Genomic DNA, 12,629 nt, shown 5'->3' on the forward strand with positions numbered 1-12,629 from the left:
TTCTCATCCAGGTGGATTTCAGCGCTCTTCCCTGACTCAGCAAGGTACATATTTATCTCTTTCTCCAAGCTGTCACACGGAATAGCCTGATTCATGTGAAGAGCAAAAGTGATAAGGTTTCAATTGCAGTTTTTGCTGATCTCCTCCTGGCCATAGTTACCCAGTTGTTATAGACAGAAGTCAGGCAAACCTCACTAGTGTACGTTTTGAAAGGAAGGATATCAAGTGCAATTAAACAAGAGAAATTAAACTTTCATTCTGCTCCCTCCTTCATGTCATTCAGCAAGATAGTCATTCAATGGCAGATAGCCATTCAATGGCAGATAGTGGTTGGGCTTGGTTGTTTTTTGCATTTACCATTGAGCTATAGATTTCAAAATCAAAATCAACACGTTTATAGACATATTGAAAACCACAGCCCCACAGGGAATTGGGTCAAAATATTATATATAATATGAGCTTAATCAAGCTAATGGTGGGGAGGGAGAAGGAGACCATTTACAGGGAGCTGCACAGAGAAATAAACGCTTCTTTCGCTGTTTTGGTATTTAAGCCTACCAGGATCAAAACCAGGGGGGAAATCTTAAAAGATACGTAGCTGCTGCCCCTGATATTCCCAGCAGGAGCTGGGGTGTGCTGGCCGGCAGGTGGGCCGGCCGAGCGAGGGGCGGGCGGGGGGCCGGGCTCTCCGGTTGCCAGGTGAAGCGCAACGTCTCCGCCTCCCCGCGGTAAGCGCGCAGCCCCGCGGAGCGCACGCAGGCGGCTCGGCTCGGCTCGGCCCTGCCCGGCTCGGCTCGGCTCCGCGCGGCGCGCACCGCCCCAGCCTTCGCCATGGCGAAGGCGGTCAAGAAGGGATTGTTCTGCCCGAGCTTCGTGAGGAAGAACTGGCTGCTGCTGAGCACGGTGGTCGCCGTGCTGGCGGGTGAGCGCGGGGACAGGCTGGGAGCGCAGCGCCGCCGCCCCCCGCCCGGCCTTGCCGGCACGGTACGGCCTTGCCGGGCGCAAGGGTGGCGCGGCGTCGGACCGGCGCCCGCGGCGGGGCGAGGGGTGCTGCGGGGCCGGGCCGGGCTGCGCGGGGCGATGCTAGCGACCCACCCGAAAGGCGGGCCAGGGCGGCCGGCCGCTCTTCCCCGGCATCGCCGCGGCTGCGGAGAGCAGCCCCGCAGTGTCGCGGTGCCGCGGCGGCAGGGCGAGAGCGGGGCAGGGCGAGGGGGACACGGCGCTCGCAGCCCCGGGCGGCCGGGTCGGCAGCGGGGGGTCCGGGGCCCTCCTGGCCAGGCCGGCCCCTGCGCGCGTCCCGCCGGCCCGTGTGGCAAAGGTCGGTGATCGGCGGGGTGAGACCGCCGAGTGGAGAAGGAGCGCGGGCGCCGGGAGCTGTGTGCTCTCCGTATTGCGGGTCCCCCGGCGGGCTGTGCCCCGGGCGGCCTCTGCAGCTCTTGGGGGGAACGCGGCGCCTGCCTACTGCGGGTCTGCCAGTGGCAGCCCCGCCGAGGGAGGCTGCAGGGCCGGGAAGCGGTGGAGGTGGCTTTGTGGAGCTTCTGACGGCCCAAACGAGTGGTGCGGCTGGAAGAGTTTGGCAGTGTCGCCCAGCTTTCGGAGGGGTTTTTATGGGTGAAAAGTCTGGCAGTGCCACCCGGCTTTCAGAGGGATTTTAAGGGCCATCACTGTAAAGATAGGAGGATTTCTCCCCTGTACGTCAGCTAGTTTTTGAAGTGGAAACGAGCTGAACACCATCTTACTAAGGACAGCTGGGCAAAGAAAATGCATCAAGTTACTTAGATGAAGAGGCTTTTCCATAGGGCATAATTTTGGCACACCTTATTACGTTTTCTCCTGGTTATTATTTGGAGAGCCTCATTCACATTGTTTCTCCTGTGGAGAAGTGCTGCTATAAATGCTTCATTAACTTGCTGTCTGATGGGTCTCTTTCAGATGACTTTTCTGCTAACTTCAAGTTTGGCTGGACCATGCCTATTTCATTGCAAATTTGTTCAGAAGAGAGTTATTATCTTGGAATTCCACCCAGTTATTTATAAGCTGTGATCAGAACTGTGTTTACATATACATGTGTGTTTTTATCAATGCATGCAGTATTTGAAAGATCTCTGGATTTTTCTCACCTCGTTCAAAACCAAAATATTTTTGTGAGTTTTGCATACCAAGTGCTAAGGGCCTTGCTTTGAAAATCTGACTATACAACTGGAGGAGTGTGTATATCTGTCTGTGTTTTTGTGTGTACAATTGCTTTTTCGCACTGTCCTGTCAGGTACTCTTCTATGAGTTGACGTACTGACTTCAGATTTACAGAAGTGGTTAAGAAATATTCCCCTCTCATTATCTTCAATGACTGTAGTTAAAATTGAAGAGTGTGATGTGATTCTACAGGTGAAACATTCTGAAATTAAATTTCTCTGAGAGCCACAGAGTATGACCGTGCGGGAGCTGTGGGGACAATTGACCCCAATTCCCCTAATAGGAATTCCCAGTGAGAGAGGGACAGGCTCCCAACGCCTCCTGTGTCCTTGGACTTCTCTGTTTGCTACACTGTAATTAGCAGTCCTGAACTCAGGGGAGCTCTATAATAGCGTCAAAGAGAGTCTTCGTAGTAATTCCAAAAGCCTTGGACCAAATTACATTTTTCAAGTAAGTATGTATCTGCAGCGTTTTCGGTATTTCTCAAAGGTGAAGTAAGGAACCGTGAAACCCTTGTAAAGATGGAGTTGAATGATATATTATTGTTTTACTACAGCTTGAGGAAAGTTTGTAATATACCTAGAGTCCTCAAACCCTTCATAATTAAATTTACATATTTATTCTTTTTTAATATGCCCTGGGAAATTGGTCTGAGGTTTGTTAATCTAGTTTGTTTGGAAGAACAATTTAGCATTTATGAGCAGAACAGTAGCACATCATATTGAAAGAAGAAAATAGGCTTTTCAGAAATGTATGATGAGGGAGGAGTGGAAGTAATAAATGCAGCAAGCTGTGAAAATGTGCTGTGGAAGCTGCCCAGCTGTGCTGCAAAGTACCTGATATTCCTACACTATCATATGGAGTCGTGATTTTTGCTCATCATTATCAGAGTCATGTTCAGAATCCAATTGAAATATGCTTATCTTTACTAGTACTCTTACTAAGCTGAAAAGTTTTCCTGATTATTTGTGTGTGTCTCTGACAAGAGACAGAAACAGACAGAAACCCCTCAGAATTCCAAACACTTCTTCTTTCAAGAGTAATTATTTTATGCTATATTTTAAGCATTCAACCCTTTGCCCGTCCTTTCCATTTTCAAAAATACTGGAATTTCTTTTATAGCAGTGTGTGTGGGGTTATAATTTAAAATCTGTACACAAACCATCTTAAGTGTCATGTCTTTTGGGTGAAAACACCTGAATGTATATTCAAAGAAAACAAAATTTGAGGCTCAAGTAGTTATTTTCCTTGCCTTAGAAGAGAGTTGATCTCAGACCACCAAGGTGATGTGGAGAGATCTGTAACCAGGAGAGCAGCAGCCTCACGTAAATACCTGCAAAAGAAAGTGTGTCTTGCATCTTTTTACTCTGCTAGCCTAACTGAGCCCAAAGCAACTGAGCTAACAAAGGCATTTTAAAAGTCAACTTGCTTCAAGTGCTTCTTCAGCCCTTTATATAGAAGGTTACATTGTTTCCAGATTGTACAATCAAGGCAAAATAAAACAGAAATATCCCTGAAAATTACTCACCCTGAAACAGATGTGCAAAGGACAATTGCATATGGAGAGTTTAAGTCACACTTCACAGGTTTCTCATAGAGCATTTCTTTTTGGTCATCACTTTGTTTCCAAAAGGTCACTGCTGCAACGCAGACAGACCAGTCATGAAAGTAAAAGGCTGATTATGTGTAAATACTTGCTCATTAGTCTGCATGTTATAGCCTGATAGCTTGTAGTACTGTGCAGTTCTTCAGCAGAACAGCCTTTTTCTTACAGTGGAAATAAAAGTTTAGGTGATGTGTGTACATATGGTCCAAGGCACTGAGTTGCAGTAGCATGCTATACTAGAGCCAAGATTGTTTTACGTTCTCAGAAATTATACACAAATAAGTTGGAATTTTTTTATACTTGTAATTTTGAAATCTATTAGCACTTTTTTTTTTTTTTTTTTTTTTTTTTTGGCAGCTTCAGGTCTGGGAGGCATTATTTTGAAAGATTCAGTTCACCTAAATTTGTAGGTTACGAGTACTTTTTTGAATTGCTGAATGAACTGTCTGTCACTTCCTAAACAGATTCAGAACTTCAGATACCTCTGAGCCTGTCTGTGACTTGAAGGCGGGCTTTTCTCAACAGCACGTGTGTGGGACACTGAAATTGTTCAGGTATTCATGAGGAAATGTGAGAAATTCAGTATTTAGATTGATACAGAAGGAGGAAGCTAATGGAGACTGTGAATGGCAAGTGTCCTTTCTTCAGCCCACCACAGATCACGTTCATCAGGGCTGTGCCAGTGCAGTCTCGGTGTGAGGCAGCGATAAACACTTTTGTGCTTGTGCTCTGTCATTACCTTCCTCCATCGTTCTCCTCTTCACATATGTGCGTGGTCCTCACGCTGTACACCTCAGACACCACGAGAAAGGGAGCTTGTTGCCGGCCCGGGAGCCGGGCTGGGCGGCGCGGGGGCGGGGGGAGCTGTCCGAGGTGGCTCAGGGAGAGCCGGGACCAGGCGGCCAGAGAACGTGCAAAAACTCGAGCTGCGGCAATCGGTGGCGTAAGGCAGGGATGGAGTGACTGAGAGAGGGCGGGGACCACGTATTGATGCTCGAGCACGCTCAATACCTGACTTTTCCACCTCTGAAGTGAATTTATTCAGTCTCTGCAGGATCAGATGCTTTGCTTGTGCAGTTCCATTGTTGAAAGATTTGGGCTGGCAGCAGACTTCCTTTTCTCCCTGTATTTGAGAGTGAGATTAAAGTATGCGTAGTTCCTGTTGTAACACCAGCAGTGCAGAAACTTTGAGTATTGTGGCTATAATTATTTGTCAGGATTTGATAAGCGCAACAGCCACTGAAGCTTCTGTTTTGTGTTTTATTATATCCTCCTAGCAGTTTATATGCCAAAAATTTGTTATCTTTAATGTTAATGGAAGTTATTCTTTTACATTATAATATTAAGTAGTAATATCTCACTATAGGACTATTTCTTTGTTTCTAGACAAGTCAGGTGCATTCACACCTGCTAAATGAAAGGCTATGCTCCCTCTGTAATCAGACACAAGGGGATTCGACAGCTGGTTTTAAGACACAAGGGGATTTGACAGCTGTTTTTAAAAGCAATACCTCTGCATTACTGGAAGTCCACCAGTGCATTCTTACAAGAATGAGTGTCTCATAGGGTGAAGACAACAACGGAGCAATTAGTAACCTCTCAGTCTGATGATGGCCTTTCCCTATGCAGAAGGCCACCCTGAATCCAGGGAGCTCACCATATTCCAAAAAGTTTCTTTTGCAAATGCAGCCTGCAGCCTCTAAACCCCATAGACCTCTAAAGTCTCTCTCACAGTAAGTTCCTTCTGTCTCTAGCAAATGTAATTTAAAAATCAAAAGCCCATTCTTGATACGAAGTAAGGTTTCACCATTTTCCATTTCTCCCTCCTTGTACTCTTATCAAAAAGTGGCCTGTTAGCATAGTTCAGGTTGTCTTCAGTACCATTTCTTGTTCCTTGCACAATTCAATAGTAAGGTTCCAAACAATGAAGCTGATTCATAGTCTCTTGAAATATAGTAGCAAAAACATCGGGAAAGAAGTTAAGGGGAATATAATGAAACTGAAGAATTATTACTTTTTTTCTGACAAGTATAGCTGTAAACCAAGCATTCAATTCCTTTCTTGAATTCTGAAGCATAGCATTTTATTAATCTGGAATTTATAACAAATGAAGGCCAGACACCTTGAATCAACTGTGGTAGCATGGAAATTTAACAGAAGACTCTTTTCTTCCTGGTGTGCCTCAGAAGAGCATAGACGATACTTGTGATGTTTTATGCCTCTCTAGACAGTGATGATTCTTACATCTGTGTTTCTCTGCAACACTTGCCTACAGTTTGATATAGGGTGGGATGTCATCAGAAATATATGAAATATAGCAATTCTGACAAAATGTCTGAATTTAATTTTAAAAATGGGAAGTAAAATGCAGAATGACTAATAATTTCATCTGAGAGTTTCACATACTACTGAGGATCAAAAATGCTCTGAGCCAGGAAGTCAGCCAGTGAAAGAATGCAAAGGTAGTTGAAGTTATGCATGATGCCTCTTTTGGCCTTTTACGGCTTTGAAGCAAAGAAAATTCATCTTTTACTTCTTCTTCTGGCATGTAAAGTTTTCCTGTTTTTTTATTTGTTTTAACACAAACTCTGGGTTTCACTTTATGTGAGTGAAGTGAAACTATCACTAGAGCTGAATTTTTTAATCTTTGGAAAGGGTGAGCCTAATGTCAATTTACACTCTACAAAGTCCCCAAACTACCAAAGTCTACCAATATTTTTTTACATTTGAACCAAGAACACAAATACTAATACCAGCAAAATATTTACTCTGTCCAATTTCCCAATATTATTTAGGGGAAAATAGAACAATGTAATTACATTTTTGTTCTTTTATATATACATGTTAGAAAATGTCTATATTTTTATATATATGTATTATTTAGATATTTTATATATTTATTATTTTTCACTTTAGAAACTTTCATCTCCTATACCCCAACAAAAAAGATAATGTTCAGGTTGAGACTATTCATTAATAACAGTTGCACTGTTCAGAAATCTTTATTTTTTTTTCCACAAAGACTTCATAGGATTTGTGCAAGGCATTTGTACTTACAGTCCCACAACATTATCTTGTGCTGTAAGTTCACATCTGTATCACAGCTGTATCACATCTGAAGATCAGGGCAGTATTGGAGTTAGCTTTTGAAATTTAGTGGTCCTTTCATGTTTTTGGAATGGCAAACGACCTGGTATTTCTTAATCTGAGCTAATTTTCTAGGTCATGTATCTGATTTCTCAATGCTTTGATGGCTTCATTAGTTTCAGAATAACAATGTTTCTGCATGTTACTATCTGTCTATCTTTAGTGTCCACTAAATGGCCTGTCCAGCTGCTTATCTCAATTGCAATCATTCCATTGCTCTTCCAACAAGGGGAGAGCTAGAACAGAATGTCCTGTTTACTGTCCTCTTCTCTCATCAAAGAAGCAATAACAAGGGTCAAAATCTGGCAGATATTTCCAGTTAATAGCCTTTCACCTTTCTTATACCATTGCCAACTATTTAGTTTCTTGTGTGTTTTAGGGGTCTTAAATGAAGATGCATTTTTCCTGATGTGTTCTACTGAGCTAATATCTCTTGAGCTATCCATGTACAAAGGTGCTTATATAGCTTTGGCACAGCAAGCAAATGTGGAAAGAGAACAGAAGACCAGTGGGCTTTTACCAAGACGAGTGAGAAATTCCTAAATTTTTGTGTGTGGCATTGTGATGGTGCCAATGGTGCTGCAGTGTGTTAGGCCACATGAGCAAAACATTAGATGCTACAACCGAGGGACATGAATTTCTGAAATTACTGAGAAAAGGGGTCCAAACAAAAACACTGCTTTATAAAATGTAGTGGATGTGGAGACATGAAGGAAGCAGTTTGGATGGATGCATAATTAAAGAAGGCTCACACGTCATAGATGGATGAGATGAAGGAGAAGGGTAATGGTTTTAGAGGTGATATCTGAAAGGGGTCACAAGGAAAGTCTGCAAAAGAAGAAAGACAGGTTTCTGTTGTCAGGTTATCTTTCAATTTTACTGTAAAACACAGGAATATGAGATAGAAGGATACAGTGGTAGATTCTGTACAAGAGTTCTAGCTAGATGAAGCACAATTGTAAGGTTTTTCTTCTTCCTTCAGATGTATATTTTTTCTTGGCTTTCTCTGAAAAAAGTTGCATCTGCACATGGAAAATATTTGGAAGATATGTACAGGTGAAACTCATCTACAGTCTGTTTGGATAAATGACAGGAAAGCCAGAGTCCAATAGGAGACATTGTTAAATAGTCAAACTGGTTAGCCCTCTGTATGTTCAGAGGGAGCACTGATGCAGCATTCAGCAGAACTGTGGTCACATAGTCACAGGAAAATAGCCACTATTTTTCCCTTTTCCTGTCTGAGTGAGCTAACTGCCCTGGGTTTGATAGGTGTGCCTTGTGCAGGGCTGCGTAGCAAAGAGGCTGCTCTGCTATGCTCTACTGGTGACTGCTACAGGCTACCCGATGTTATTAGCCCTGTTCCAGGCTCCCGCAGCACAAAAAGTAGCAGGAGTTATGTGGGTTTGCAGTTTGCAGTAGCCTTCAAACCCACTGTGAGTAAAGGGAGTACACCCACAGTGGAGAAGCTGGTTTTTCCCCCTCTGGCCAGCACTCCACCTTGCCTTCATTCCTGAAGGTCCATCACAGGGAGTCACTGTCTACCTGAACTTTCCTCACACTGTAGTCAGATGACAGTGTATTACTTGTGTGAAGGAATTTACAACCACTGCACCCTCAGCAGGGTAATCAGAGAGCATCAGGGGGTCTCACCATGGCAGAGCACAAGCGCGTCTTCTCTTATAAATTGCTACTAAATATTCTTCAGTAAACCAAGAGTTGATACGGGAACTTCCTTCTGGAAGATTTCTGAGAACTTTTCTTCACTTGTCTTTGTAAGCAATCAGGTAGTCCAGCTAACATAAGCAACCAGAGAGTTAAGACCAGTTGCCATGTAATTATACCCCTGAGACTCTATACTTCAGTGGTTGCCTGCAGTTTTCTAAGAATCTTCTTTTTTCAATCAACATCAGTATGTTTGTTGGAAGGTACATTGTCAAGTACAGTGTAAAGCAGTAAAATGTGTAACATTAGAAAGTATTAAAAATAGTTCAATGAAAGCTGAAATAATATGTTTATAAGCATTAGTAATATATTCTTCTATACCCTCTCTTTTAGTGTTTTATAGTTGGCGCTGTATTTTCTTGCAGCTGAGAGACAGCCAGTGATAACAAAACCTCTATGGAGAGAGCAGAGACAAAATTGATTTATAAAGTATTACTAAAGGATGGAGAATGTATCAGACTGCACAAATCTTGCCTGCCTGTGCTGCAATTTGACATGTTTATATTGAATATTTTGTATTGTGCTTGAAATCAAGTCAGTGAAGTTTGTTTGCTCGCCTTTTCAGTTCCATCAATCATCTGCTGTGAAGTTAATCCAGTTAAGACCCACCAGTATGATAGAAGTAATTGTGTTTTAGTCTGTCACGTGTGTGCAGCATATTATGTGAAATTATGAAGAGCTTAATCACTTAGTTAATAACTTAATAGATATTGCTACAGTACAATTAAATAATACCAGGTTTGAACCATGTGACTTTTTTTTCTTCTTTCAGTGCTGTCAAAGCAAAACTCCTGTCATTCCCACACTGTCTATCAGCATCTGCCAGGGTCACTGACTCTGCTTCAGTGAAAAGGAGTTTCCATGCCATGAAATTTTAAGAAAATAGGAAAAAATAAACACCACAGCTTTTTTTTCAGATCACTACATATACTTCAGAACAGATCATTTTACAAAACAGATTATTAATTCTACAAAAATATATGCTGGATTCTCTTTCTCATTGTCTTTATGGTTCATTCCTAAGGATCATTCACATAATGAAATCAGTGGGAGTTGAGGGTGATTTGCTGTTTCTTCAGTGTCATGGCACTGATGGAGAATTCCGTGTTAATTAGTACTGTGAATCCCAAATCAGTGTTCTCATCCATGAGTACAAATAACATTATGGAGTCCTAACTGTTACATGCCAATTTTATCTGGTTTATATTCTCTTTCAGTGAGAAATAGAAGCAGGGATGTCGGTGTGTGTAATTGTATAAAAAAGGGCTTCAGGGTTTAGCTGTCACTTCCTGAAAAATTGTAAATGGTCTCCACGTTGAGTTGCTTAGGGGGCTGTGGAATGGCCAGCACATTTTTACAAGTTTACTATAGCTGTAGTACAGTTTGTGACACACCCCATGTGTGCTAGTATAACTGAGCCTAGAGATTATGCAGATTTTTTGAACCGAGTGTGTGGAGGTTATTTTACTCATTTTCAAATTTGTCATGAACTTCAGCAAGGTACTTGAAGAAAAATGTAATAGCCCTATAATTGTTTCCATACAAATAATTTACCTTTTTCCTTAGGCAACATTTCAGAAAGAATAGCAATATATAAAGAGACGCTCCAGATCAAGGTCAGATTGCAATAAATTACTGTTCACCAGATACTTAGACACAAAAGTTGTTTTGCAGATAGACAGAAACCTCAACAGAATTGTCTCCCAAGACACATTTTACCTAATTTCTGTGGTGGACTCACTGCCCATACATACACAAGCCAGGCTGCTTCTGCACCTTATTACACACAGCCATCATCTGCTAGGTCCTGTAAAGCCTCAGGCTTGGCAGATGTGATGGATCTAGTGCTATATACAGTGGAGCCAATTGTGGGTGCTAGCTAACCCCTTGCAGCATTTTTTGCTCCCCTTTCTTTGGGTAACACAACAAGAAATGGCTCCTATACAGAGAAAACATGTATTCCCTCTAGTTTTTTAAGGTGAGACTCCCTGAAAGATGGGTGCCAATGGATTTCACTTGGTGTGCTTATATTCAATGATTCTCTTCTGCTCTGTTTTTCTTCTCTTGTTCTTCTCATTCTCACCCCTCACTTCACTTCATCTGCATTTATCCCCTTTCTTTGAAGGATTTTCTGTCTGTTAGGAAGTTTATTAAAAGCCTTATATGCTACGTGGGAGAACAGTAACAAGGAGTTAGGGCATGTGCTGTTTCATATGGGTTCAGACAAGAGAATTTTCTTTTGGCCTTCATGGTGCATTGCAATCCCAGGGACCCAGACTGCATCTTTCACTTGCTATGTTGGTGGCTGCTGGGAGAGGAAATGTAGACACCATGCTATACAGCATGTGCTGTACTATGCACAGTTACAAAGATATATTTTACTTTAAAAATTAAAGACATGGGGTTGTACAGTTTATTCCACTATCACTCTTCACATCTGCCCAATATTGCAGAAATCTGGAGCTTAAGGAGTATATGTCATTGAGTGGTAAGTAAAGGATTGCACTTGTGGTAAAAATCATAACCTAACTTAGGCATGTAGACAAGAAGTAAAAGCCTGGAGAAGAGATGGAAAAAAAATAAAACCAGTTTATCATGGATGAGAAGGAAGGTGGAGTGATTGAAACAGGAAAGATGAAGAGGGCAAGCAGGAAAAGTGATGTTTTGCTCTTCAAAAAGTAGAAGCAAATTATTCCATAAATTTAAAAAATAAATAAAATAAAATAAAAAGAAAGGAGGAATCCTAATATATAGAAGCGGCTTTGCAGACTATAATGTATTTTATGGTTGATGAAAGTCATTGTGCATTTTAATTTCAGAAATAATGGAGTTATCAATAGCATTCATCTAGAAAAATTTAGATTTTTATAAGACTTTCTCTCTTCTTACTTAGGGCTGCTATAATCAATGTGATGTTAAAAGCAGTGGTTACCATGTGAAATATGTTTATGCTGGACCACACTTCTTTCTGTGTGTTATAATTCCCAGAAGAAATTTCCAAGTTGAACTTGGTTATTGAGATGAGGATCAAAAAGCTCCATATATGTCAATTTCCAGTACAAAAGCAAGTTTATTCTGCTAAATTTCTAACCTTCTCTTGTTACTGCTACAAAATACGATTTCTTATATTCCTATGATATATTCAAGCAACATATGCTAGATGCTAACTGCAGTTAAAAGGTAGCTGCATTATACTGTAATTCAGCATACTACACAAGTTAATATGGATATAATGCTCTATCTGGTAAAGAAATTGCATGAATAAGGAATTGAGAGCAATAATGTAATTTCAGGAGATTGTTAGAATGAGGAACTCAGCTATTGTCATTAGATAAATAATATCCTCACCAAAAAAAAAAAAAAAAAAAAATCTAACAAAGTAGGTATAAATATATAGATGGAAAATCTTAAGGAAACCCTGCTATAATTTTGAGACCATGTGGGAAGTTTTTGTAGTGAAATCTAAAGAAGTGGAAAACAGAACCCTCAAGAATGAAAACAGGGGTGAATCTTTCTACCTGCTAGCAATCCTGCTGAATATACAATGATCAGAATTCCATCTGGTCAAATATGACAATCACCATGTAGAATGAAAGGCGGATGGTTAGAACATGTCCTAGTCATACCTGCTCAACATGAAGTGGCATTACACAACTTGCCAAAACATGCAGTTCAGTCTTGCCGCAATTTAAACAAATGTCTGCTGTAAATTGTGTGAATTGTCTGAAGACATGGAGCTTACCTGTTTGGTTAGATTCAGCTATTTTCTCTTGTGCTTTCAGGATCAAAATTTTAGCAACTATCTTCAATCCATGTAACTATTTTACAAATGGAATTTTATCTTGCTTGGGCTTATCTAAAAGTGCAAAGTATTTTCAACCCGTCTAATTCAGTCACTAGATTAGAAATAGAGATCATTGTGTCTTATCATTCACTAATCAAGGTCATTTGCATAATATTG

General features: G+C 41.3%; 1 protein-coding gene across 1 annotated transcript in view; it reads left to right on the forward strand.

Moving 5' to 3' along the window:
• Positions 1–831: 831 nt before the first annotated feature.
• The window catches only part of SLC1A1 (solute carrier family 1 member 1), a gene marked incomplete at both ends in the record, with an annotated part of 48,424 nt that continues 36,626 nt past the window's right edge, over positions 832–12,629 (forward strand). The window contains one exon of the mRNA XM_082301975.1: positions 832–922. Within this exon, the coding sequence (XP_082158101.1) occupies positions 832–922 (91 nt within the window). The remainder of the gene's footprint in view (positions 923–12,629) is intronic.

This window comes from Coloeus monedula (assembly GCF_965178545.1).
Source record: "Coloeus monedula genome assembly, chromosome: Z".
In the NCBI taxonomy this organism is placed as follows: domain Eukaryota; kingdom Metazoa; phylum Chordata; class Aves; order Passeriformes; family Corvidae; genus Coloeus; species Coloeus monedula.